Source organism: Tenrec ecaudatus, chromosome 13 (genome assembly GCF_050624435.1).
Source record: "Tenrec ecaudatus isolate mTenEca1 chromosome 13, mTenEca1.hap1, whole genome shotgun sequence".
Taxonomy (NCBI): domain Eukaryota; kingdom Metazoa; phylum Chordata; class Mammalia; order Afrosoricida; family Tenrecidae; genus Tenrec; species Tenrec ecaudatus.
In genome coordinates, this window is record NC_134542.1 from 20,102,637 (window position 1) to 20,130,537 (window position 27,901).

The following is a 27,901-nucleotide window of genomic DNA, read 5'->3' on the forward strand; positions in this document are numbered from 1 at the left end:
ATACTCGGGGCAAACTCACTGGTGTTGCCCAGGTACGGAGAGAATTGTACAGGCTTCCCCAGAATCTGCTCTGTCCCTCTTTCTCCTGTCATCTGTATGGTTTTACTCTCCTAATTTTCTTGTTTGATGTTTGCTCTACTTCAAGGGAGATCTTTGACGAGCTACTGGAAACAGAAAAGAACTCTCAGCCGCTTCCTGCAGAAGCAGGGAAACCTGCTCGGCAAACCTCATGAGGGCCAGCCATCATCGCTGGGGGCAGAAGTGTGTGCTGCGGCCCCTCCTGCCCGGCCTCCCTCCTCGCCTCTCTCTGCCCCCAGAGAACCTGGAACTCTGCTTATGCAGGAGCAACACACAGCTCAGGGCCAAAACACAAGATGAAAATTGCAATTATGCTGAACGCTCCATGCTGACTATTTTCTGGGAACCTTGGTCACACATCTATAGCTGATTTATCTTTTTTTTTCTCCTACAAGAATGGCACTTAGGAAAACATGTTGTAAATATGTATGTGTATACACACACACACACACACACATATACAGAATGGATGGAGTCATCAAACAGCAGTTTGGAGAAGAGATGGAGGTGCAAGAGAGAGCCTGCCCACTGGAGAAGTGTGGGAAGAGCCACACATCCCCAGGCGGCTTTTAGCTTTCTTGTTCCCTGCAGAGTTTCACTCAAATCGATCCTCTCGTGTTGTTTCTTAGTAAAGTTCACTGGAAAGCCAGCTCTCCATGTTCCACTACTGACAGTGTGCCTCCTCACAAGGAAGGAATTTCTGTCACCTGACTGGAGTAGCTAATAATGTTTTTTTTACTTGGTTACTTTTTTGTTTTGTTTTTTTTTAATCATTTCATGGATCTGTAATGCCTTTGCCCGTTTACATGCAGTCCCCAAAAATGGATTGTTGGTGCTGGTCCTGCGTCTGGTGTTCATTGCACACTCTGCGTTATGGTCAAGAGATTCCTCACACGGTGTGTTTACCATCTGTAGTATTCCAGTAGTGACGATAGAGTCTGTTCGATAAGTTTCTTCCCTTCCGTAACAGCTCAGAACGACAACATTCAAGGGGGCGGGGAAGGGTGGAGACTGATATTTTCCTGGCCCTGCCAGAAGACCCCAGCAGGTGTTCTTGGACAGCTGGTGTCTCTGGCCCTCAAACAGAGAAATTAAGAGTGTTCTCATGGGAAAGCGAACGCTTGGAGCCGGAAGCCCTACTGCACATGGGGCATGAGCTACCTGAGCTACAGGGTTAAGCTAGAGCACCTCACTGCTTGCTAACAGGCTTTGCCCTTGAAGTAGGGTGGAAATTAAAATATGATTGGTTTAGGTTATCCCAAGAACTAACAAATAACAAAGGTGCATAATATATTTATCTGACTTTTTAGGTGCTTTTGAGTTGAGACTAAGTGAAGGTGTAGCATAAAGAACGATAAGTCCCTCCGCTGACAAGACCAACGCGGTTAAGCAGCTTATGACCATAGGAAGAATGAGTTTGAGGGTGAGATTCTGCCCACAACTTAATCGTGTAGACCCCAGTTAGTAGTTGGCTCTCAGAGTTAAGTGCAGCATATTAGAAACCTCATTGTTTGCTGCTTTTATGTTTTCCTCCTTCTGAAAGAAGGAGCTTACTCCAGTTCTGAGGCAAGAACAAAGCCACACCAGCTTTTCAAGGGGAGGGAACACTCTAGAGCCATCATTGCGGAGGGGGAAACACCTGTCCTGGCAGACTTCCTGAAGGCGCTAGTCTGGCTAGAACTTGCATCCGTTCTGATACAGTGACCCCAATCTAGCACTGAGCATGCGTGAATGGTGTGTGACCCCAGTGGTCTTTTTGCTAAACTACTAAGTGCTTTGCCTCTTTCCACACATGGCTGTCGGACATTCCCAGTTGGCACGATGGGAGGAGCTGTAGGAATCCTTTGTAACAGAAGGGGATCTCAGTTTTAAAAACTAGCTTCCAAATTTTTTTTTATTTCCTACCAGCAACGTTTTTTTGTTGTTGCATTTTTTCCATGGAAAAGAGCTACCTACCCCTTGAATGTGTGAGAATGGTGAGCAACACTGGGAAATCACTGGGCATGGTGAGACGTGATCCAGAATAGAAACCTGCCATAGGCCTGAGTTGCCTCTTCACAGTTGTCAGTGGAGTTGCTACCGCCGTTTGCATGTAGTATGCATGCTGGAAGTGCAGTTGGCTGGGGAACCTGGTGTGGTCTGGTCTTCTGTCTTGCCTTGTCACTTGCCCTTCCCCCCTCGCAACGCACTACAGCGTACACTGTTCATCCCAGCTCAGTGACAGCTTATTGCTTAATACCTGGAGAGTCCGTCTGTGCTGGGGAGAAGATACATTTCTCTTGTAGCGAGACAGGTTTGCCCAGAATCCGGGTCTGGGACAGTTGACCTGTTGGATCCAGGAAGGGGTATTGTGCTTGAGTGCCCAGCAATCTGCACGGGAACTAACCTTCCCTGTGGAAACCCAATTGTGTGGCTGAGTTTAAGTGACTGGAAACTGGACAGCTCTTGGTTCTGCAGAACCTTTGCTCCAACTGAAATCCTTTAAAAAAAATCAGGACCGAATGCAAAAAAACAAGTTGGGGTTATTTCAACCAATCTGATGGGCCTGTTGAATGTGCTGGCTGCTGCTGTCACTTTAGGAGCCATGTCTTTGATTTCACCCTTTGAGAAGAGAAGACTGTTCATGAAGAGCGGTCTCATGTCCATGTGGCCTCAGCAGATAGAAGTAGAAGCCAGGCCATGAATTGTTCTGCTGTGTTTATATTTGGGTTCTAAAAGCTATTTCTTTGCTTGCCAGGGTCTGTTCTGTTCATTTCAGGCCTAATGAATGTAAACGTGGTTATGTTTTATAAAGTGCAGCATAATACGCATCCTCCCAAAAGGCAGATACCAAGGTAGCGCCTTCCATTCCTTCTGAGACCTGAGTTTTAAGACCTCAGCAAGATAGTTCACAAATGCATGTATTCTTCCACATTGCATTCATAAGCATTGTGTAACTATATCAGTACAGCTAGCTCTACGTGTACAGCTACAGATAGAATTGCACAGTGAAGCTTACCTGGACACACCTCAGTTACAAGTTCTTGATAGTGCCCCAAACAAAAGGTTGAGGGTCAGAGGGAGTTGAGGTGGTGTAGAAGCTCATGTAAGATTTACTGACAGGTCATATTAAAAGCAGAAGTAGCGGTGCCTTTAATGTCCACTGCCCTCTGGTGACACCCATGGATGCTGTTGGCCCAGGGGTTGTTCGTCCCTGTTTGACTTAATTGGCCCATTTGTGTGCTTTTTAATGTCTAATCAGGAAGACAGAACTAGCTTTCCAAGTCCACGTGGAGCCTGTATATGCTTATGTCAGGAGATGTTTAGAAAATACTCGCAGATTTAAGAATTTCCTGTGGAATAAAATCCACCCTTGTCCTCCCAATCTTCCTCCCGTTGAGTAATGTCCTCTCAAAAGTGTGACCAAAACTCGACAGGTTCTGCCTGCCAGCACCTTTCCACGGCAATACTTCCAAGTTCTGACTGCCTCCTCCAGGGCTGCGCCTCCTAACATCTAGAGAGCGGTCTGTTGTACTGGGAAATGATGGCGTATTGGGCCTGGAGAGCCTTGTCTCTCCACAGTCACCACCCTTATGGCATGCTTGGCTGCCGCATGTCCTGTTTCTACACAATTGGGGAATTGCTTCCTTGCCACATGTGCCATGTGTCTGAGAACAGGTGTGCCGTGTGAGGGTGAGCATGAGCAGTTGGTGGTCGGTCCTCTTGTTGGTCTCGGCACCACACAGACTCAAATGTGCAGGAACCTCCAGTGGCCTAAGTGTAGAGTGGATGGTGGCAGACTGGATCAGACCCAAGTTTGTCAGAGGGCTCAGTGCCAGAGACCAGAAGGATGGCGCCCCCCACAGATGGTCTAGGTCAGGAGCAGAGGGGGCTCCCTGGGGTTGTGGGCAACTCCTCTGGCATGGGGCAGTGTTGGTTTATACTTGAGGGGAAGGCAAAGTGGGTTTCTGCATTTTGCCTAATTGAGCTGGTACAGCCAAGCTAGCAGCCTGGACCACGTATGTGCAGTGGTTTTCTTTGTGTTCAGAGTGACTTTTGATTCTGAGTCTTGTTTTGTACAGAGCAGCACTTTATCTGTGTTTTAGCAGAACTATTCCTCTGTATCCTTTACAGTTTTTCTTTGGTTTTGTTTCCTTTTTAAATTATGCATAGTTTTGTGTGTGAAATTAAAGCCTTTATTAACCTGGTGGTTGGCGTATTATTCCAGAAAAGAGCACAATCTGGCAGACATTTGTTGGAGCTGGGGATCTGTTGGCCTTCTGACCCTACTCCCGGGAAGTACTGTTACACCTCAAAGGACAGAGAGGAGGGCAAACCGAGGCAGGGCCAGAGCGAGGCAGTGAGGTGAGGAAGGTGGGAGCACATGTGAGGAGGAAGCGCCAGTGCTCTGAGAAAGATACCAAACACCACCACCCCCTTCCCCACCCTGATGTGCTGTCAAGTGCTCGGTTGCCCTTCTAAGAAGCAGAAGCTGGAGAGGAAGGAGGGTAAAGTGATGCCCTCTGGGACAAGGGCCCCAGCTACCTGGAGTGCTGGCAGGGGATCCCAGGCCTTCCAGGGGCCTAGAGTTTGGGTTCACACACAGGTCGCACTGGGCCCGGGATGGGCAGTGAAGCTGCAAGCAGGGGCGGCTAGTGCTTTGCAGCCGCAGCTCCTCTTGCTTTTCAAAAGAGGCCTTTTTCCTTCTTGAGGTTTTGTTGCTTCCACCGAGGCAGGGCCAAGAAGGCAGCGGGAGTCATCCCCAAGGCCTCTGCGAAATCCTCCGGGGACAGGTGCGCCTAGAAACAGAGGGCAAGGATCACATTCCTACCCAGGGTTTACTCGAATGAGTCATATGAACCCTTTGCCATGGAGTCAGATCTGACTCATTGGTGACCTCGGATGTATCAGAGCAAAATTCTGCTCCATGGAGTTTCCGATGGAGGTTTATCACAGGTCGTCAGACCTTTCTTCCAAGGTGCCTCTGGGTGGGCCCAAATCTCCAACCTTTCTGTCAGCTGCCAAGCAAGCTCTTGTTGACTACCAGTGGGTTCTACGGATATGCCCTAAAAGCCAAGCCAAACTCCCTGCCTTCGAGCTGATTCTGACTGGCTCTGTAGGACAGGGTAGAAACGCTCTTAGGGCAGTGGTTCTCAGCCTTCCTGTTGCCATGACCCTTTCATACAGTTCCTCTTGTGATGACCCCCACCCATGAAACTATTTTCCTTGCTACTGTTAATGAATCGGGTGACCCCTGTGAAAGGGTCGTTTGACCTTCCAAGGTGTCGCAACCCACAGGTTGAGAACCTCAGTCTTAGGGGTATCCAAGACTAACTAGTTGAATGAAGAGCAAGAACTAACTAGTTGAATGAAGAGCAAGAGTGTAGACAAGGTCAAGTCATGGAGGGTAAGGGCAGCATTTGGGGGTGGGTTCCAAAAGCCTGGAACATAACAGACTGTGTCATGGTAGCTTGACCTGTTTGGTACACAGTCGCCCTGAAATAAGACATCTGCCTAACTCTGCTTAAGAAATTGCTTCCCTTTCAAGGTCTCTCTCAGTTTTTCTGATACAAAGTGGGAGGAATGTCTGAAAGGCCTATGTTTGCTGCTTTATAAGCTTTTACCCTCTCGCCATACTTAACTCAAGCTGCATGCTGAACACATCATCAGGAGCTGGGTTAAAGGAAGAAGAATACGGCAGGATGGGAGAAAGGCTTATTAACCTGCGCAATGCAGATGACAGCCTTGCTGAAAGAAAGTGAAGGCTTGAAGCACTTGCTGATGAAAATGAAGGACTGCCGTGTTCAGTGTGGGTCGTGTGGGTCGTGATTCAATGTAAATCAGACCAAAATCCTCCACTGTACCAATAGGTAACATGATAAATGGGGAAGAGTTTGAATTTGTCTTGGATCCACAATCAATGCTGATGGAAACAGCAGTTGAGATCAAAAGACACATTACATTGGGTAAACCTGCTGCACAAGACCTCTTTAGAGTCCTGAAAAGCAAGGATGTCACTTTGAGAACTAAAGTGCACCTGAACCCAAGCCTTTCACGTGTGCATGTGAGTGCTGGACACTGAATAAGGAAGCATGGATGCCTTTGAATCGAGGTGCTGTAGCAACGTAATGAAAATGCCATGGGCTGCTAAGAGGACAAGCTGATCTGTCTTGGAAGAAGTACGACCAGAGAGCTCCGTAGAGGCAAAGATGGCAAGACATGGTCTTAGATACTTTGGACGTATTATTAGGAGAGACCAGTCCCTGGAGAGAGACGAGAGCGGTGAAAAAGAGGAAGGTCCTTGACAAGATGGAATGACAGAGGCTGCAACCATGGGATAAAGCTTATGTATCGCTGGGAGGATGTCTTGTTTGATGGTGCATAGAGTCCCTATGGGGCAGAACTGACTCACTGGCGCCTAACAACAGCATAAGCTTTTGTGGGTGAAAAACCACCTAGGAAAGGGCCTTGACCCAGTATCATTTATGTGTCTACTCAACAACCAAGCAACCTGTCATGAAGAAGCGTAGCCCAGAGAGGAGGCAGGTGGGCCCAGGAGTCGCCGCCCAAGGCTGGACATGTAAAACTTGCTTGCTGCGGCCACAGGATCCTAGCAAGAGTCCATGACGAGCAGGAGTGACTCCCTTCTAGACCCAACCTTGCTTTGGACCAAATTAGACTAGTGACGAGGCCAGTAGGGCTTGACCCTCCCTGGGAAGCAAAACCAGCAGAATTTTAACCCATGTGCCGCCGTAGCATTTACAGAGGCACCCGAAGATTCTCATTGTCAAGTGAAGAAGCCAAAGTTCATGGTTCTTCCATTCCAAATCCCCGCACTGCACTGCCCCGCACTGACTCTCCCTTCCCTCGGGCGATTTCAGCAGCACTGTGATAAAGGGTGGCCTCTCACCTTTCCCCCTGGGACCTGCCCGGCAGATATCAGGCTTGTAACTGATCAAGAGTTCACCAGTATGGGTAGCTTCAGCTTTGTAGCTTACAAAATTACAACCAGCCGAGGTTTATCTGGGGGCTGGTGCGGGGGTGGGGGCGGTGGGGAGAAGCCCACAATGGAGCAGCTGTGTGGTAAACACCTGTTGATTGCTCAAGCCCAGGTGGTTCTGACAGCCTCGTTCTCTAAACTCAATCCACTGGCCTCCTGCCCCTGGGACTTTCTTCCGGGTTTCAGAGAACCCTTCCTGGTCCCTCGGGCAGGGCAGTCCTTGTTAGGGAGTAAATGGGTGGTCTGGACCCCAGTGGAAGAGGGCAGGGCTGCTTTTAGAAGTATCCACCAGTCCCTCACAGTCTGTAGGGGCCCACGCTGTCCTCTGACCCAACCAGGCTGAGTCCCCAGTTTCCTCTCAGCTGGACCCTGACCTCCGGCTAGATAGCAGAGACTGCCCATCCCAGTGGACTTGAATCCTTCAACAGCTGATTACCCACCACACCCAGGGCCACATCCGCCTCCCATAGCTTATTCATTGATTACCACGCATAGACAGCCAGGCCCCACACCCCGTGGGCCAAAGTGAGCACCACTGACAAGCCAATATGACTTTCACTCAGTTAAACACAGGCCAAGGTGAGTAATTCCACCACAGTCATTTCAAAGCTGGATTTTTTTTATGATGGGGGTGTTGTGAAAAGAACAGGGCTAAAGACGCTTCAGGCATGGTGGGATATGTGTGTGCCACTCAACCCATCCGTCATCTGGCTCAAGGACCCTGGCCACCTGCCCTTTAGAAATGTTCTTTTGACTGTGGGAGACAATGGGACAAGTGGACTCAGAAGACAGACCTGGCTTTGCAGCCAGCTAGCCCTGGAGCCCTGGCGGTATAGTGGTTACGAGATAGACTGCTACCCACAAGGTCAGCAGTTTGAAACTACCAGTTACTCCGTTGGAGAAAGATGAGGCTTTCTACTCTCTGTAGAATTATAGTCTCAGAAAGTCACAGGGGCGGTCCTACCCTGAGCTATAAGGTCATTAAAGTTGGAATTGACAGTGAACGTTAATGTGACAATGGCAAGTCGCTTGTTTGCCTCTGTAGGTATCAGTTGTTTCTTCCCATTGTGGACCAGACAATAAGAACAATAACTTGCATTTCTGGTGTACTTTCTATGTACCAAGAAGCCCTGGTGGTGTAGTGGTTACAAGTTGGGTTGCTAACCGCAAGGTCAACAGTTTGAAACCACCAGTCACTCCTCGGGAGAAAGATAAGGCTTTCTATTCCCATAAAGAGTTTCAGTCTCAGAAACCCACGGGCAACGTTCTTTCTGGTCCTATAGGGTTGCTATGAGTCTGAATAGTGCGTTTGACTTTGGTTTGGTTCTTTGTACTAACAAACCATGGTGGTGCTGCATAAGGTTAGGCATTGGGCTATTAACCACTAGGTCAACTGTTCAAAACCACCAACTACTCCAAAGAAGAAAAATGAGGCTGTCTGCTCCCATAAAGCTGCATAGCCTTGTAAACCCTTGAGAAGGTCACTATGAGCTGGCATTGACTCAGTGACAATGAGCTTGGTTGCGGGTTCTGTGTACCAGAGGGTGCTTGTCGCTCAGACTGCAACCCATTCAGTGCTGCAGGAGGACACTGATTCCCCCTGCTCTTCTTGGCAGGGAAGAGGATGTGCCGATAGCGCTGTCCCTGGTAAAGGGCAGGTTGGGCTGGGCTCTCTGATGATGCATTACGCGTCTCGAAGACTCAAGTCTAACTGTCCACTGAACACGTAGTGTACCACACAGCTACCACGAAAGTCATGACCATCCCCTCTGCGTTCACACCCACATGTGCCAAGGAGAACTCCAGAGGGCCTTCAGGGCTGTGACCTTTGGGGAGCAGATGCCCAGGCCTCTGTGCCACAACAGTGCTGGGTGAGTTCAAACTGCCAGCCTCTAGCTTAGAGAGCAGTTGACTGCAAACCACTGCGGCACTTCGTCATCCCCACGGCCATGGGTTGTGTTCAGGGTTTTGTATCTCAGAAAAGTGGCTCCTGGTTCCACTCTCTGACACACCCTTGGTCCAGTTACCCTCAAGGGTTGTTGACTTGACCTCCTCCATATTTCCCTAAGTTCCCAACTTCTCTCCACCTTCCTGGGCTCCGGTAGCACCGCTCTGCTAGCTGGCCTCCTGTGTCGTCCTGGCCAGCCACCGTCCCATCTTCAAGAGGAGCTAACGATGATCTTTTCAAGATGCACATCCCTCCATCAGTCCCCTGCTTCATGCCCTCGCGGTCTCCCTCCACTTTCAGGAGGGAGAATTCAACTCCTCACATGGACAAGAAGGCCCTCACCGGTTCAGGGTCCCACCTTCCTTGGCAACCGCCTCTGCCCGGCCCTCAGCCGGCAGCCACTCTGGCCACCTTGCCATCTGGCCACACACTGCACTAGTCTCTGCCTCTGGGTGCCAGACACAGTAGTCTCTTCTCCAGAAATAACCCGCCCCTATCCCCTTGGTTTCAAAAATTCCTGTTCACCTTTCAGACCGAAATCTCTGACCGAAGCACCTGCACTCACCTCTGTGGCTCTTCCTGACCCTGAAGGCTCCTATAAGGAGGCCTCTTTGATGCCCCTCCTGTGAGGGATGGAAGCCTGAGGCCGGTGATAAGGGGGACTCGCCTGTATTGTTCCCAGTGCATCCCCAGCACCTCCAAATCTGCAGAGGCGCAATAGTTGAAGGGGGCGGGGGCAACTGGACCATTCCCAAATAAACAAGCCCTATCTCTTTATCAGGGCTCTGTGATGCCCTAGTGGTTACCCTACATTGCGTTGCAATCACAAGGTTAGCAGTTTGACGCCTCCAGCCACTCTGCAGGAGAAAGATGAGGCTTTCTACTCCTGGCAAGAGTTGCGGTCTCAGACACCCACAGGCGCAGGTCTTCCCGGTCCTATCGAGTTGCTATGAGTCCACATCGACCCGCTGGCCGTGAGTTTGATGGTATCTTCTTGTCCCCCCTGGAAGGTCTGACTTACCTCCTTTCTGCTGGGATTCACCCCCTCGGGGAGCTCTTCCACCGACTTGTTCACCAGCTGCTCCAGGGGGAAGATGGGGAGGGGCCCAGAATCAAGGTTGCTGTTGGCGTTGAACACGTCCGGCTCGGGGTTGGTGATCTCCTAGGGAGGAAGTGGACAGCTCCGGTACTTGGGTTACTCCGTCACTCCCTCCCTCTGCAGCAAGCTTTGGAGCACTGGTTCCAGGGCCTTGATTGCCCCGCCACTCACTCACTCCCACACACATGCTCCTCCAAGAACACAAACACACGGACCAGACCCACCAGCTCAGAATGCAGTGGACGATAACCAGTCGAAGCCAATGGGCGTGAACTGGCTACTGTGTTCAATAGCCTCACTCCTGCAAAGGTTCCTGAAGTATTCAAGACCGACCGGGCCCATGTGTGACCCTCTTCCACGGGACCCTGCTCTGCAACTGGCACCTGCAGATTCACCTGCCATCGACGTGTGCCTTCATGCCAAGTCTGACTCGGAGACCGAGAAGAACGACGGGGGTGGGGCAGACCTGTCCCGTGGGGCCCCTGGGGCTGTCATCTTTACAGGGGCCGATGACCGGGTCTTTTCTCCCACAGAGGGGCCGGAGGCTCAGCCCACAGCCTTCTCCACTCAAGTGCTTAGCCCTTGCCAGGGCTCCTGTCCATTCCCTCAGCCTTGCCCTGTGGGCACTTTCCAACCTTCAATGGGAGTGAGCTACTGCTCAGGGTCAACACTTGGCCTGTGGGTGGGGAGAGGCGCTCTGTGTGTCAGCTGCTGGTGGCCCCAGTCGGCTGGTGAGGTTACTCTCCTGTCCTGGGTGTTTTTCTGCATCATCTGCCCTGTCTTGCTCCCCCTGTGAGCCAGGAACTCTTGAAAGCAAGACTTTTGGGATTTTGTGTTCCCAGACTCAAGGCCAGAGGTCCACAGACTCAAAGCACAGTCATCAACTAATTGAAAAATGGACCATGCTGCTGGTACCCCCACCTGGAAGGAGCATGTGCAGAGAGAGCATTATTTTTCAGTGTGTTCCCCGTGGACTGAGCCCATCCAGTGATCTGGGTCCTTGGTTAAAAAAGGAGCAGCTTCCTAGGTCCCAACTCAATGCTACCAACTGGAATCTGGGAGCAGGCCTCAGCATCTGAGTGTTAATAAGCTTCCCGCCCTCCTCCAATCAGCAAGACTCCTCTGAATGAGAGAATCTGAGCCCCTTTCACTAGTGAACGAGGCGACACAGCAGCTGGAGGCGGTACAAACAGCAAGAAGAGACAGAGGAAGTGTGGAGAGTGGCTTGTCTCTGGAACTTCCTAATCACCAGCTGGCCACCAGAGGGCCAGCCACCTGGCACCCGATTCAAGAAGGTGTTAAAGGAGAAGGCCGACCATCCCTCCCTCTCCCCCTTACTCACAGCAGTGAGCTTGCCCCAGTCTCTCGGGTCTCCAAGGTCCCCCTTCAGCTCCTCGTAGGATCTGACATTCTACAAATAAAGTCAAAGTGATAGATGAGATAACGCAGAGCGGGCACGAGGCCATTTTCCTTCAGGGGTGGGGAGGAGGCTGACGCCAGGCCTCATGGTGAGCAGGGGACACATCCCGGCTGGGGCTTGGGGTGGGGGGTTCCCCTGGAAGTAGGCTAGATGGCGGGCATGGAATCCGACTGGTCCCGCCCAGCCTGACACGCTCAGGCGTCTGTGCCCGTAGCTGCTCTCGGGTTCTGGGAGAACTGGGGGGCTGCCTTGAGGTCAGGGGAGGACCCTGCTGCAAAGGAGTGAAGGGGGTGGGAGGCATCATGGCTCCCTGGGGGGCCCCATCTTCATTTCCCCAGTGCCAGGTCCTAAGCCTGACACATCGCTTATTCATGCAGAATGAATGAATGAGGCTGTGGATGAGGGGAGGAGAAGGCTCTGGGGTATGACTTGGGGCCCAGATGCAGATATGAGATGCTCTGGCTCCTCCATTTGCAGCCTTAGAATTTGTTTGAATGCAGGCTCAAGACTAGACTCTCCAATCACTGAATTAAAAAAATTAAAATTTAGCAATTCCACCCAAGGGCCCCCTGCTCCCGAAGCCTGACTGTGGCATCATGTTGAGGTGTCATCACAACTGTCTGTCGCAGAGCAGCCTGTCCCGGTTTCCCAGGCTGTACTCTTTGCAAAGGAGTCCTTTGGGGTACAGTGGGCTTCACGGGGGCTGCTAACCACAAGGTCAGCAGGGGAAAGTTGAGGCTTCTTGCTCCTGCACCCATTTACAGCCTCGGAAACCCACAGGGACAGCTCTGATCAGTCCTAAAGACCTTTGGGTCTGTTATGCGGCAGAACTGACTCCCCGTCCATGGGTTTGAGTTTTTAATCTTTACCGGAGGTCACCGATCTCTTCTCTCAGAATTTGAACCACAGACCTTTGGGCCAGAAGCCTGGCACATAACCACTTAACTCCTGGGCACTCCAGCATCAATCCGTGTAGAGGAGCAGAAAGTCCAGCCTGGCCTCGCTCTACCGCGGGCTTTGACCCTCCCATGGGAAACCTCCGCTGCTCCACCGTGAGGGTCCCCCCTGGGCGTGGCTGCTCTCAGGTCCTTCAAGCAAGCACCCCTCACTGTCTGGTGCCCTCTCCCGTGGGCGAGGACCCCATGGGTGAGCCATTTTGCTTAGGCCTTTAGGGTCAGAAAAACACCGGTCTTCCCTTCAGAAGTGACTTGCTTCCTTTTCTCCAGAACGAGGTGCCGATAGGACGTTCTCCAAGGAGGGACATGTGCTACACAGGTGCTGCCCAGTGTAGCAGGCACTGCCGCCATGTGGCTTCTGGCGCCGGAGAAGGTGGCCAGGGCAGCTGAGGGAATGACATCCTTCTTCAAAAGCTCCAAAACCAGACTCACTGCCGCCAAGTCGATGCCGGGTCACTGTGACCATCCAGGACAGGGTAGAACTGCCCCTGTGTGGGTTTCTGAGGTTGGAACTATTTATGGGAGTAGAAAGCCAAGTCTTTCTCCCCAGGAGTAAAGGGTCGGTTTGAACTCCCGACCCTGTGGTCAGCAGCCCAATACATAACCACTGCACTTCCAGGGCTCGCTGTAATGCACATGGCCAGGCTCCCAAGCAGTTCCTGCTCCGTGCAGTGCAGAACCAAAGGCTCTCCACTAGGGCCCAGGTTTCCAACAGAATTCCGCCCTCCCCCTCGCCAGGGGGCACAAAACTCGGACTGCAGCCTGGCCTCCCATGCTGTTCTGACTCCGCTCAGCGGTGGCCATTGAGACCTGTGCCGCCTTCGCTTTTCAGTGGGTGATTCGGGGGGAGTAGAGTCCTGGCTACAATGTGGGTTACTGGCCCCAAGGTCCACCAGTTCAAAACCACCAGCCACTCCTCAGGAGCAAGATGAGGCTCTCTGCGCCTATAAACAGTCCCCGCCTCAGAGACGCACAGGGACAGTTGCACCCTGTCCTAGAGGGTGGCTAGGAGTCACAGTCAACCCTGTTGCAATGGGTTGGGTCTCCTAAGGAGCTTCGGTGGCGTCATACCACCATCCGTAGCGGTAGACACCAAGTTCATTAGTTGTTGACAAGTTCATTGGGTGTTGATGCTACCCAAGTCCCTTCAGGTAAGCAGGTCCTGTCCCCGAGGAGCAGGAAGGCTTGTGGCAGTCAGCGCTGACCCCAGGGAGGGTGCCAGGAAGAAGCCGTGGACAAGACAGAAGAGGAGAGGAGAGGGAAGGAGAGAATGCCAGGCTCACTCACATCCCACTTGAAGGGGTCCCAGGCCAGGAACCAGCCTGTGAAGGTAGGTGGCTCATGCCCCTGCTTCACCACAACAATGGGTGTCTCCGGGTCGCGGCCGCTGGGGTGGGTCTTGAGGTACTCCTGCACCGTGGCTGCCGCCGCCACCTTCTCATCCTCCCGGGCATGCTTCCCGATCCAGAAGAAGACCTGCGGCACAGGAATAAACCTCATTCTGGACTCAGCCCAATAGGTGCCCCCTCAGGGCCTCCCACTGTCCCCTCCAGGTGGCCCTGGGCCTTGCCTGTGGCATCTGGGAAATGAGTGAGGAGATTGGGCACAGAGTCTGCAAGTCTGTGACTCCCCAACCCCCAGGAGTTGAGTTCCTTCCCACACACTGCTGCTGGCCCATGAAATAAAGGGGAGAAGATACCCCAGACCCCTTCCTGAGTCTCCAGGCATATGCCCTGTATTGGACAGGGTTCTCTAGAGAGACAAACCAGATTGCTAGTAATTATATATAAATATATTTATAAAGATAGATATATAATTCAAGAAATAAACCATTAAATAATATATAGATAGATAATACAAGAAATTAACAGTTAAATTATAAAGCAGTGAGACACTAGCAGTCCTTCAAGTTTCGAGAGCTGCCAGTTGCCAGTCCCCTTCTGTATAGAGAGCTGGGCTATATATACCCAGGCAGCAAACAGCAAGGCAGGTCCCCAACTGTCATCAACTGTCAGTCCCCAGCTCCAGAGATGAACATTCCAATCGTGTGGGCTTAAAGGGACCTCAACTTACAGCGACACAGTCCACAGGGTAGGCATCCCACAGGTAGTGTACCCCTTTAAACTGAGGCACAGAACAACCAAGGTGAGGCTCACTGAGCCATTTATCCCTCTGCCCTTCAGTTAATCCTATTTTTGTTTATCGGCCAGGCTGGCACAATAAACTATCGCATGCCCCATCTGCTGCTTCCCCTTCTGGAGTTCCCGCTCTTCCTAGGACTATTCCCAGGGAGAACACAGTGGGAGCGGAGACAACATTGACCCTCCTCTTCCTGACTCCAGGGGCCCAGACCTTGAGCCTACCTGGTCCCAGACATCCAGCAGAAACACGTCTTCCTCCTCCAAGTCGTCCTGGTTGAAGTCGGGGATCTCGGTGGCCAGGAAACGCCCGGTCTGATTGGAACACTCAAAGAGCCGGGGTGTGATGGCCAGGGTTTCATCCTGCAGCCTGCGCGATGGACAGAGGGCCGAGTCAAGTCGGGGGGGGGTAGGGGTGGGAGGTGGAGGTGGGTGGGAGACATAGGAGCACCGAAGCAGGAGGAATTTCCAAATGGGAAGCCAAGAAGGTCGGTAGTTCGAAACCACCAGCCACTCTAAGGAAGATAGACGGGACTCCCTGTTACCATAAAAAGTTTGTCTCAGAAACTCATAGGGGCAATTCTATCCTGTCCTATGGGACCACTATGAGTTGGCATTGGCTCGATGGCAGTGTTGTATCCTAGGACCTTGTCTATAGTCCTGTGAGGAGGCTCTCTGGGCTTCCCCTCTGTTCCTCCTGCTGCTGGCACTGCCAAGGCTCTCGTGCTTTTGCGCTGGAGAGAGAACGGGAGGTTTTTACCTGGTGATGCCCAGAACCTGGGGCCTGTGTCAAGGGTTAAGCTACTGTCACCTCCTCCTGGGAGGGCAGACCTCTACCTGGCCCTCTCCTTGAGCTGCCTCCTATGGCTGCGCATGCCCTTTGCCAAGGGAAGACACCGCCCCACCCAGGCCTCAGACAAGCCCTGATGAACACTGAAGGTGATATGCCCCAATTCATCTTGCAGCCATCAGCGTCCCGGTCTGTGCCTGCCCCAGGCTCTGGACCACAGGCGTGGAGGGGCCGGGGAGACACACACACAGGCTCTGGACCACAGGCGTGGAGGGGCCGGGGAGATACACACACACCGCCGCCACCACCACCACCACCAGCCTTGGGAGGTGGGCCAGAGGCTCGGGTTACCTTTTGGTGTTGGCGTAGGGGGCCTTCCCACCCAGCGCCATCCAGAAGGTGGCCGGCTCTTGTCCTTCTACCACCACTTGCTTCTCCGTCCGGCAGATGGTGTCGGCCACCATCTTGGCCATCTCCCGCTCATCCCCGCTACAGCCCTGGAAGAAGGGGAGCGGTAGGTGGGCTGCAGGAGGCCACATGCCACCTCCGGCCCCCACCCTTCCCCAGAATGCTCTCGGGTCAGACCCCATGCACAGCTTAAGTGGGGCCACTCTCTCCTCTGCCCTTGATGTTCCTAAGAGTGGCAGAGATGAGAGCCCCCCAAGAGGCTGAGGGTCCTTGTCACAGAGATAGTGAGCCAGACACAGGCAGACAGCGGCAGGCTCAGACCTCAGACACAGGCAGAGAAGGCCTGGCTAGAGGTGAGTGGGCCAGGAAGAGCCAGAGCTAGAGAGGTGGCAGAGACCCCGCCCCAGAGGCAGCTGGGAAAAGAGAAAGCAGAACCCAGGTCGACCTAACCGGGCTTTGCTCCGAGGCTGGGGGATCCCAGGCCCCCCATAGAGATGGGGTTCTCTGGGCCAGCACACACCTTCCCGCACCACAGGTAGCAGCAGGACGAGGTCTTAAGAACGAAGACATCATTGGAGTTGAGGGAGTTGGCCCGAGGCAGGACCTCAAAGGCCTTGGTGTTGGTGTCGCTGGTTCCCTGAACCTGGAACAACTGTGTGGAGGGTGTGGGCTCCGAGCTGTTAGCACGAGAAGTGCCTCCCTGCCAGGAGAGAGGGGTCACATGATGGGGTGTTCAAAGAGGAAAAGGGGTTGGAGTGGGACTGGTGGCCCCTGGCCTCTTCGCCATCGATGGCACAAGTCGATCTTTCACAAATACGGCTTCTGGCTTCTACGATGGCTGACTGCGCTCCAGCCCAGCGGTTCTCCACCTTCCTCGTGCCGTGACCCTATCATACAGTTCCTCGTGTTGTGGTGACCCCAACCATAAAATGCTTTTTGCTGCTGTGATGAATTGGGCAGTCCCTGTGAAAGGGTCATTCGACCCCCAAGGGGTCTCGGCCCACAGGTTGAGAACCGCTGCCCTAACACATTCTGTGTGTCCGCACTGCCACAGAAGAGCCTGCCCCTGGGCAGCGCACACACTCAGTGCCCTTGGTCATGGACTGAAACGCTGGAGGTTCAAGTCCGGCCACAAGTGTCAGAAGAAAGGCCAGGTAGTCGACCTGGGGAAAACACACAACCACTGAAGCCCCAGTGGAGCCCCGTTCCCTGACACACTGAGAGGCGGGGGGCGGGGGGGTGACAATGAGTCCCTGTGGGCTCAGTCCCTGCGCCCAGCATTCCCAGGCCCCAGGGGAGGAAGTTGAAAACTGTATTTCTGGCCTTCCCATCAGGTGAGGCTTCTCCCCAACCTTTGTCCCTGCTGCAGCCCGACCCCTCTGGCCCCAGCGGCAGGATCCCCTGGGACGCCCTTCCCCAGGAATCCCCGGCCTGGTCCTAATCAGTGCACTCACAGTCCCCCTTGGACTTGGCTTCCCCTGGTGGCTCTGCTGCACACCGGAAGAGCGCACCGCTCAGACACAGCCTCCGACTTTCCTCTCCCACCAAGAGGAGGGAAGTACCAGCCTGCCCCGCCCCCCGGGGGGCTCTGAAAAGGGCTGGGGAGTCCTAGTAGGGAAGTGGTCATGCACTGATTGCGCTGCTTACCTCAGGTTAAAACCAGTTTAAAACCAGCAGCCACTCCTGGGGAAAAGTAGAGGCTTTCTCCTCCCGTGAAGGGCTTCAGCCCCAGACACCCACAGGGGCGGTTCTGCCCTGTCCTACCGGGTCACTGTGAGGACTCAGAACTGACCCGATGGCAGTGAGTTTGGGGTTTCTTTGGCAAAGGGCTGTGTATTTAGCAAAAGCCAACCAAGCCAGACCCTGACTCTTAGAGCACCTATCTAGGGCTCTGAAACTGTACTTCATTTTCTTGCGGGCTCTTACAGCTCTTATAACAATCCATACATCAATTGTATCAAGCTCATTTGTACATATATTGCCATCATCATTTTCAAAACATTTTCTTTCTACTTGAGCCCTTGGTATCAGCTCCTTTTCCCTTCCTGCCCTCATGACCCCTTGATAAATTACAAATTATTATTTTCATATCTTATACCGTCTGCTGTCTCCCTTCACCCACGAAATTGTAAATCTAGCAGCAGACAGCCTCTTCTTTCTCCCGCAGAGTGGCTGGTGGGTTTGAACTGCCAACCTTGTGGTCAGCAGCTCAACCCGCAATGGACAGCAGCACCAGGGTGAATGCTTAGAACATGGGTTATGGAGTCCATGCGGCTCGCGTGCCTCCGTCTGCTGGGACTCCCCAGGGCCCTTTGGAAGGGTGTGTGCGCCCATGCAAACCCAGCCAGGTAACTTCCCTTTTCAAGAGGATTCAGGCGTTACTTGGTGGAAGGTGGGCCATGCTTGACACGTAGCAGATGTACGTGCAGCAGGTGAAGTGACTGGTTGGTGGTTTCTATTCTCAGTCCCACTCATGGGAAGGGGGTCTCCAGCGGTCGGCTCCCCTTCCTCAGACCCCTCCCACACCCTCACCCCCACAGATGCAGACCGGGCTCTAGTCCTCAGAGTTGCCCCCTCCCTGCCATCACACACACACACACACGTCTGTGGATCCTGCGAGTCAGCACCACCATCAGGTCAGCCGCTCTACCTGATAGACCACCATGCGTCCCTTGAAGATGGACATGAGGTGGGGGGGCTCCTTGCCCATGGGGACCCGGATCTGCACTGGCTCGTCGTTGTACTGCTGGTCCAGGATGACAGCCTGATAGGCCGAGGCGGCAATTTCATCCTGGCTAGCTTGTCTGCCCTGGTGGGTAAAGAGGGGGCAGAAGAAGAGAGGGGGACAGGGTGAGCACCCACACGCGGCCTCAGCAGCAGCTGACTGCATTTCTGACCTGACCTCCAACCCAGCTGGACAGACGGACTCTGATCTCAGTTGTCACCCCAGCCCCAACCCAATCCCTCCCAGTCTCAGCCCGGTCCTGACCCCAAACCTCATGGTGCCTTCCCTGGCGCAGCACACCCCCGCCCAAGCAACACCAAAGTGCCACCCTCCCTCCCATCCCCAGCCCTCTCTCTGGACAGACGGGGCGCTCATACCACAAGGCAGAGCAAAGGGAACATGGAGGTGTGGTGTGTGTGTGTGTGTGTGTGTGTGTGTGTGTGTGAGAGAGATGGGAGTAGGCAGGAGATTCAAAGAAGCCAAAAGGAGGAGCGGTCAGGGTCAGATCTCACAGCCAGCGGAGACCTGAGAGCAGGCTGCCTCTTGAGGGGGTGAGCTCCCCAGCACCAGAGATAGGCAACTCAGGGGTAAGGGGCGCTTAGCGTAGCAGAGGCCGGTGGGCGGGGCCTGACCTGCCAGATGTAGAGCAGGTAGTGCTGCTTCTCTCCGATGAGGTAGGTATAGAGCAGCAGGTAGCAGTCGCCCCCGTAGAAGTGGCCTAGCCACTTGGACTCCACCGGCACCAGCTCCAGGTCCTCAATGCGCCACATCTGGACACCACGGCAGGCCCGTGTAAAGCGGAGGACAGGCTCCCTTCACCCCTGCCCCACCCCGCCGGGCCCTGCTCCCCTCGCCATACCTGCACCTCCCCACTCCCGTCGTCCACCATCTTCTGCTGGGCCGCCACCTGAGGCTGGACGTGCATGGAGGCGGCGTCAAATTTCACCTGTTCCACCTTGGCTGGGGTGGTGGGAGTCACGACAGCCGTGTCACCAACCGAGGCCTGGCAGGTGACTTGGCCTACCTGGCCCCCAAGTCCTCATAACAGCCCCAAGGGTGGCTGTCATTCTGACACCCATTCTCCCAAGGAGGAAAGTGGGGCTGGAGTGAGTCGGTAGTTGGCCCAAGGCCACAGAGTTAGAGAGGCAGCGCTCTGGAAAGAGAACCATGGCTGCTGGACTGCATGTTTCAAAAGTGCCGGGGTGGGGGGGCGAGTGGAGTAGGGGCACAGGGATACCCCCAGGAAGCCCAGCTCAGCAGGGAGCACGCCCCCGACCCCAGCACGTGGGGCTGGGACACCATCCTGGACTCCTCCTCCAGCGACCTGGTGCTGAGCTTGCTGACTGGGGCCAAGCCCAGTCCTTGTGAAAGACAGCAGCTCCCGGCTGGCAGGCTGGCCTTCAAGAATCCCTTGCATTTTCACAGATGCTGTCATGGCTACGAACAGGGCTTCTAAACACACAGCCAGCAGTTCAAACCCACTTGCCACTCCCAGGAGAAAGAAGAGGCTTTCTACTCTCATAAGGAGTTACAGTCTCGGGACCTCCCAGGCCCAGTTCTACCCTGTCCTATGGGGCTGCCATGTCTCGGCATTGAGCTCATGGCAGTGAGTTGGTCTTTGGTCCTGTTTTGGAGTTTACCAATGTCACCTTGTGTCCTCACTAGGGCCTGGTAAAGTCTGCTTGGGAAGGGAAGGGATGGGTAGGACAGGGTCAGGGTACTCCCTTTCCCTGCTTCTGGTGCCCCTCCCGCTCACCCACGGAGCCCACGGTGTGGGTTTTCCCCAGGCCCGAGGTCCGGTTGGGTACTGTCCACTTCTGGAAGAGCTGCTGGAAGACGGCCGACTCGGCCCCATCGTTCTGCACCTCCACCTGCGTGCTCGGTGGGTACTGCTTGGCCTTGATAAAGTTCTGGATAGAAAAGGGGGTGGCTGGGAGCTGTAGCCCATCCTGAGACCCCACTCCCTATGACAGTCAAAGTCAGCCAGGCTTCCCTAGCCCAAATCAGGCTCAAGGGCAGACCTAATGCTGGCCCCAAGTTCAAATTGGAGCCGAACCTAATCCCAATGATGACCCACAAGTCCAAGTTCAAATATAGCCTTGCCTCAACTCTTGTCTTGACCCTCCGCCTCCAACCCCTGTGCTGACCCCAACCATCAATCAAAACTGAGCCTAAGTAGTTAGGGTTACTGACTGCAGCCCAGGCAGTGACCCCGAATTCGGACCAGCCCAGCCAAGTCTCCAGGCGCTAAAACAAAGGCCAGCCTCCAGTTCTCTTTTCCCTGGTGCAGGTCTGAACCAGAAGATGAGCACTCCCCTCCTGAGGCAGGCCCTGGGCTGCAGGAACACCCCCCCCCCCCAGCCAGCCAGATGGCCACCGCATGGACCTCACCCCTTGCCCAGAGTCTCCCCCTGGTGCTCTGCCTATTTTGAGCCCCAATGTCCTTCTCCTTGAAGGTGTCTGAGCACCTCACCTCGCTCTCCCTCCTCCCTGAGCCCCACTCCTACCAGGGCCTGGCTCATGGCTCCCTTCCTCTCCTCAGCATTGGCCTTCTTCCCCTTCCACACGAAGATCTTCAGGCCCCCCTGGTCCAGGATGTAACAGTCCTGGAGGGGAGAGGCAAAGACCCGGATGAGCTCCCCCAGGTGGTGAGTGGGTGGGACTAAGGGACTCTGGTACACAGGCCTCTTGATGATCAAACGTGGGGGGAGGTGTGGAAGAGAGGATTTCAGATTCCTGTGGAATCCAGACTTTCTGGAGCCACTGAGGCTGGATCATTCTCCAAAAGGATCGCTTTGTAAGCTTCATATCTGAACCTCCAGCCAACGCTGTTCTCAGAAGCTATCTTTAAGCCTAAACCACAAGTTAGCTTCAAAAGTAATGTCTGTCTTGTGTTCTCTAAATAATTAACCTGTCATCACACTGGAAACAGCAATTCAAAAGGTTACATGAGACACTCAGGGGCCTTCTTAATAGAGGGGAAGAATTTGGAATGCGACTCTTAGCAACCCTACAGGACAGGGTAGAACAGCCTCTGTGAGTTTCCAAGACTGTAACTCTTTAGGGGAGTAGAAAATCCCACCTTTCTCCCAGGGAGTCGCTGGTTGTTTCGAACTGCTGACCTTGAAGTGAGCAGCCTAAGGTGTAACCACCAGACCCCAGAGCTCCTTGGTCGCTATAAGTCAACATCGACTCGATGACAGTGAGTCTGATTTAGGGTTGAATTTAGACCCCAGAGGGAAAGATTGAAGCCCAGCTTGAAGAACGTAATTCCCGAAGCTGCAAAGTACACGTGACATTAGTGGGTTGGCACGTGTCTTACTGTATATAGTCCCCCCCCCCACACACACACACATACATCAAATGTATAGGTATAGATCTAAAGTCTCTTCCCTTCCCACATCCACCTCATCCTACTAGAATTCCTCTGTCCTGGGGTAGCTGGGAGCTGGGGTGGGGGCTCACCTCGTGACTGAGCAGGTTCTGGGTGAGCGGCCGAGTGGCCACTTCTCTCACCACCAGCTTTCCCTCCGTATCCGACACACTGCAGGACAAAGGCAGGCCTCCGTTAGGAGGGAGGGCTCCCTAGTCTCCCCGCGCGGCTCCCGGCTGGACACTCACTGGAATAACTTGAGGGAGGCCTTGAGCGCAGGCTCCACCACTGTGTCAGGCACAGCTGCCTTCAGCTCCCTCCGCTGGCCCAACACGTGGTTCATCACCTCCATCAGCTCGGGGGACGCCTTCTCGTTCTCCCCCTCCACGACGCCCACGTGGGCACGCCCGCCTCGCTCCTGGTCACGGATCTCCTTGGCCAGGGTCATGCCCTATCAAGGAGGTCCCAGGTGATCCATGAAGGATGGCAGGGGCAGACCTGCCATCCATCCATCACCCCAGCCACCCTGGGTGAGCCCCAGCCCAGCCCGAAGCAGCCCGAGCACACAGGGACCTGCCCCACGTCTCTCAGCACGCAAAACAGCTTTCCTCCTAGGCAGGAGTGGTGTTTGGGGGTGGGACGGGACCTACTGCACATGCACACACACACATGCTCACACGCACACAACGCAGTCCCTCGTAGGTGTGCACAGACACACCCAGACCCGGGTACAATCCCCCACAGAGTGGTCTCTCTGGAGCTCAAGAAGCCATAGGCATGCCCACACAACATGTATGTGTGTGCGTGCACACACACGCCTGCAGCCCAGCTCTCTGCTCTCGCTTTGTGTGCCCAATTCCCAAGCAGAGCACCACCATTTTAAGATGTCCCAAACCGAACTCTCGATTTCAACCCAAGTCTGCCACAGCCCGGTCTATTCTCTCTGGAAATGGCACTCAGAGCGCATCCAGCAGACAGGGAACGCTTGGGGCCCTCACCCTCCAAGTCTCACCCTACCCACGTGCCTACAGAGATGCCCATTTCTCCAAGGCCCCCATCTGCTTCATCGCTGCTAAGGACACAGAACGATCTCACAGATGAGACCAGGTCTTCTAGCCGTAACAACTTGTCAACAGTCTCCCACGGCCCTGAGAATACACCCACCACGGGCTTCTATGACTTTCCCTGTGAAGATGACCTGCCTGCCCCCTTCCTGGCAGACCCCTGCCCTAGGGCTTGTCCTCCTCGCTTTCTCCCAGAAGCTTCCCTGAGCCCCTAGGTCTACACCTGCCCCTCAGTCCTCAACTCTCAGGCGCTATATAACTAGTGTGTGTGTGCGCACACACACACACACACACAACCAGCCATCAAGTGGACAGGACACCTGTGGGCGCCCCCTGTGTGTGCCAAGCAGAACTGCTCCATTGGCTGTTCTGGGTCAGACCTGTCTCCCCAGGTGCCTGGGGCGGCAGAGTGCGGTTTGAACCACCAAACTTGAGGCTGGTAGTCAATCTGCACCCCCAGAGACTCCCTGCCACTCAGCAGGGACTCAGTGAGGCTGAGCAGAAGGCCTTGCTGAGCTGATTGACACCTCGGGCACACACACTCAGGCATACCCTCTCCCCACACCCACCCTCACCCAACCCCTCCGCTCCCCTCTGGGCTGACAAGGCTGGACCTGCGGGGGCAGGGGGGTCCCCTCGGGGTTCACCTTGAGTCTTTCCATGCGGTTGCTCTCGGGCCCGTTCCACTGGATGATGAGCTTGCCCAGGTCCAGGAGGAACACATCCCCGCGGTTGAAACTCTTCCAGGACATTTCCACCTGCGTCGCCACGTGGGCGGGGCCGTTAGGCCCCCACGAGATGCCACTCACTGTCCACCAGCTCCTGCCCTCCAGCCCAGCCCGCTCTCCCCGCCTCTGCCCACTCCAGGCTGGAAGGGTGATCTGGAGGCCATGCCCCACAGCTCACTGCTCCGGCCTTGTTCCCAGGGGTGCCCACCTCTCCTGCCACCACGTTCCTCTTGCCCTTGACATGGTACAGCCGCTGGACCTTATAGGAATTGGTCTCCACATCCTTCAGGCCCGAAGCCACGCCCCCTTTGCGGATGCTATAGGAGTGGGCAGGGGACAGAGGGAGCTGGACCAGGGAAGACCCGCAAGAGCTTGCCCTTCTAGACCTAGGCTGACCAAGGTTGCCAGGGGACCATCTGGGGGGCAAGCCTAGGGGGCAGGGGAGTCTGCTGAGGCACTGAATCAGTCTCTCTCCGACGCTGTCCCTGAGAGTTCAAATTTGCCTCCTTTGCACACCTCATGCAGGTCCAACCCTGCAGAGGGTGCAGTGTGGATGAGGAAGAGCCTGGGACATCAGGGGATGGAGTGCTAGATAAGAAGGATGGAATGGCAGCTCCCATGCTTGCGGGGAGAGCACTTGCAGGGAGCATGGGAGGCAGCAAAATCCAGACAGTAGGGAGGGGTGGGGACTGCGGCCAACTGGAGGGCCGAAAGCTCCTGGCTCGCCTTCATTCCACTCCAAACTATTTCCATCGGGAAGCAGCACTTCAGACATTTCAAGAAAAGCAGGGAATTAAAGATTTTAAGTGTGGCTTGTTTGGTTTAGAGAAAATTGGGCAGGTGTGGGGAGGTGGAGGCAGGCCTTGGTCCTTTGGCCAGACAGGAGCTTGGTGTGATGGCCAGAGGCCTCCTGAGACACTGAGCTCGGTAGGACATCTGATGGGAGTTGATTTACAGAAGGAAACTCATGGGAGTGACCTCAGGGACAGCATACTCAGAGGGACAAGAGACAAGGACAGTGCACTCGCAGAAATGGGCTTGAGGAAGTGGGGACAGGTGAGGACAAATCCCCTCAAAGCCACGTGGGTCTCCATCACAACCCCCTCCCACCACCGTAGGCTCCCTTCCTGGCCCAGTCACTTCTCACTGACTGCCCAGACCTGGTCCCTGCACCCCCTCCCAGTCTGGGTGTTCTGCCCAGGCCCTGGCCTGCTCTGTCCGTACACGAGGCCTTGTTTGAAGTAGCCCTGGAAAGCCTCGCTCTCGTTGCCCTGGACCTCCCGGTGCTGGACTGCCCGGCCCTTGAGGAAGTCGTCCATCTGCGTGGTGTAGATGGCAGCCGCTCCCTGCTCATCCTGCGACGAGGCCTGGCCGATCCAGTAGTGGATGTCGTACAACATGTTGCTGCTCGTCTTGTGGGTCTAGGGGAGAGGGCTGCTGAGGGACCTGAAATGCACCGCTGCTCCCTGCCCCCATGCCACGGGGTCCCAGGCCACAATGAACGGGGTTCAGCGGCGTCCACTGGAGGGGGGGTCAGGGCCTCCCTCTCCTCATCAGAGGTGTCTGAAGTCCTGAAGTCACATCCAAACACGGGTTCTCAGTGTAGGCATCATGTAAAAAATTTTTCATGTAAATATTTTACCGCTGCTTACTATTGGCCACATGTCATTGGTACCCAGGGACAAGATGAAGCAAACTCCCATTTTTAATTGAATGCATTTAAATGCTAAGCCTAGTCACCATGGTGAGAAAGATGACAAATGACTGCAGAGTCCAGGTGGTGCCAGAATGTGGCAAACATCAAGTAGGTGACATGAAGACGAGGAAAGTTTGGAAATGGAGGCTCAAGGTTGGGTGACATCCAGAATGTCCTCCTTCAAGACTCCAAATCAGTGGTTCTCAACCTGTGGGTCGAGATCCCTTTGGGGGTTGAACAACCCTTTCACGGGGGTCACCTAAGGCCATCAGAAAACCCATGTTTCCAACGGTCTTAGGAACCGAGACACGGCTCCTCTATCCATCACCAGGGGGATCCGCCCATATGCAGCTATCTCAACCTTTCCACAGAGGTTGGCTTTTTCTGCATACTGTCGCTAAATGTAGCAATGTAGTTAACTGTTGTTATAGTAAGACTGTTACCCATGCTACACCATGCTTCAAGCCAAAATTTCATTTATTTGTCATTAGAAATAAATATTTCACAATATACAATTACCTATTGTCTTTGTGATTAATCACTATGCTTTAATTATGCTCAATTGGTAACAATGAAAATACACCCTGCATATCAGATATTTACATTATGATTCATCACAGTAGCAAATTACAGTTATGAAGGAGCAACAAAAATAATGTTATGGATGGGGGTCACCACAACATGAGGAACTGGATGAAAGGGATGCAGCATGAGGAAGGCTGGGAACCACTGTTCTAAATCCACCCACAGCACACATAACACGGGGCCTCCCTCCATGGCTCAGTGGCAGGATGGGTCTCTTCGGCCACCAACAGAGCTGGCCCAAGGCAGGGCCCTGGGGCACACAGTAAATCCTGTCATGCTGGTGTGGGGGGGGGGGGGGGAACCCAGGCAAGCTTTCCCCAACACCCCGTCTGACCCCTGTGGAAGAGCGGGCCGGGTCCTAGGTTGCCCCTCCCCTGCCAGCCTGCACTCACAGCCAAGACAATGTAGCAGTCCCCGTCGTAGAAGCTCCCGAAGGTGCTGGTTGGGACAGGCACCATCTGCATGGCCTAGAGAGACAAGGAGGGGGGCTGTCCTGAGTCCCCAGGACCCCGGGCAAGCCCTGCCCCCCGCCCCACAGGGAGAGGCAGAGAACAAGTAGCCGGAGAGCTTGGGAACACGGACCAGGAGGACGACTGAGAAGGAGGAGAGCTGGCCACAGAGCGAGGAAAACAGAAAGGAAGAGACAAGAAGGGAAAAGCAAGAGAAGAGGGAGGAAAAAAGGACAGGGGATCCGGGAGGAAAGGGGCTCAGGGAGGACGGCAGGTCCAGCCGCTCACCGGACTCAAACCCGGCCAGTATCACTTGAAGCCACCACAAACACCACTCGATACATTCCCATGAAAACAAGCGGTCTTAGTAGGATAGGGGAGTAGGAGTTGCTGACCGACCACAAAGTTCAAAGTGGTTAGGGACCAGCCACTCCCCAAGAGAAAGGTGAAGCGTTCTATGCCCATCACGATGTCCGTAGTCCTGGAAACCCGCAGGGACGGTTATTCTCTGTCCTACTGGGTCAGAACTGACTAGATGGCAGTGAGTTTGGTTTTTTGGTGTTAACTGTTTTACAACAGATTGCTATCTCCCTGACCCTGTCAATCCCCAGTCCGGGTACCACAGCACAGCCCCTGCCTGGCTGAGCAGATCTAGGCATTAACTCTTTATGGGAGTAGAACGCACCATCTTTCTCCCTCAGAGAGGCTGGTGGTTTCGAACTGCCGACCTTGGGGTTAGCAGTCCAACTCATACCCACTATGCCACCAGAGGTCCCACAACTCACTGGCATCAAGTAGATTAATTCTGACTCACAGTAACCTGATAGGTAGGGCAGGATGGAACTGTCCCGGTGGGTTTGGAAACTCACTTTTTACAGGAGTAGAACACCTCAACTATCTCCCACAGAACAGCTGGTGGTTTTGAACTGCTGACCTTGCGGTTAGCAGCAGTCCAATGGAAAATCACTATATGAGCCCGAATTGACCCAACAGCACGGTTTGGTCTGGTATCGTGGTTAGTATCAAGAAATAAAGGATACTTTTAAAAACAGAAGAATGGCAGGACAGAGGGGACTGTTGACAGACGAATGAGGAAGAGGATAGGAGAAAACAGGGAGGAAGAAAGAAAGTTCTGGAAAAAACAGGAGGAAGTGGGACAGGTGAGTGATGCGACAGGGACAGGCGTGGAGGAGAGAAGGGCGAGGCTTGGGTCGACAATGACAGGCGCAGGTGGCCAGGGCCAGCAGGGCAGGGCTCAGGAGAACAAACACCATTGCAGGGCTCGTCCTGCCCTGGAGCTCCACATCTGCAGCGCCCTCCCCTCCTCACCTCGATCCTCCATATCTGCACCCCGGGAGTGGTGATGTTGAGCGAGCCTTTGACCTGGGCCGTCAGTTTGGTCATCGTGGACGAGCCTGAGGGGCAGAGTGTAGGGCAAGGGCTTCAGAGCGACGGGGGGGGGAGG

General features: G+C 54.1%; 2 protein-coding genes across 4 annotated transcripts in view; one reads left to right on the plus strand and one right to left on the minus strand.

Annotated features, from left to right (window-relative positions):
• USP37 (ubiquitin specific peptidase 37) overlaps positions 1-4,259 on the plus strand; it is an 84,634-nt gene extending 80,375 nt beyond the window's left edge. For all 3 annotated transcript variants that reach the window (XM_075529183.1, XM_075529182.1, XM_075529184.1), the window contains one exon: positions 146-4,259. In XM_075529183.1, the coding sequence (XP_075385298.1) occupies positions 146-233 (88 nt within the window). In that variant the 3' untranslated portion in view covers positions 234-4,259. The remainder of the gene's footprint in view (positions 1-145) is intronic.
• Positions 4,260-4,742: 483 nt separating this feature from the next.
• On the minus strand, positions 4,743-27,840 carry VIL1 (villin 1). Its single transcript, XM_075529611.1, has 19 exons — positions 27,766-27,840; positions 26,380-26,454; positions 24,931-25,127; positions 23,915-24,023; positions 23,626-23,736; positions 22,163-22,365; positions 22,007-22,085; positions 21,049-21,147; positions 20,298-20,451; positions 19,401-19,501; positions 19,174-19,311; positions 18,467-18,625; positions 16,337-16,516; positions 15,760-15,905; positions 14,844-14,988; positions 13,768-13,956; positions 11,447-11,515; positions 10,027-10,167; positions 4,743-4,856 (listed from the first exon to the last, which is right to left on the minus strand). The coding sequence occupies exons 1-19, from the start codon at positions 27,838-27,840 to the stop codon at positions 4,743-4,745; spliced, it is 2,484 nt and encodes an 827-aa protein (XP_075385726.1).
• Between the last annotated feature and the right edge of the window lie 61 nt (positions 27,841-27,901).

Excerpts from the sequence above, each read along its gene's own strand:
- VIL1 (XM_075529611.1), bottom strand. The coding sequence starts at position 27,840 with ATGACCAAACTGACGGCCCAGGTCAAAGGCTCGCTCAACATCACCACT. Across the intron at positions 19,312-19,400 it reads ACGGGAGTGGGGAGGTGCAG|ATGTGGCGCATTGAGGACCT; the intron begins GTATGGCGAGGG and ends CGTGGTGTCCAG. Across the intron at positions 10,168-11,446 it reads ACTGGGGCAAGCTCACTGCT|GAGATCACCAACCCCGAGCC; the intron begins GTGAGTAAGGGG and ends CTTCCTCCCTAG.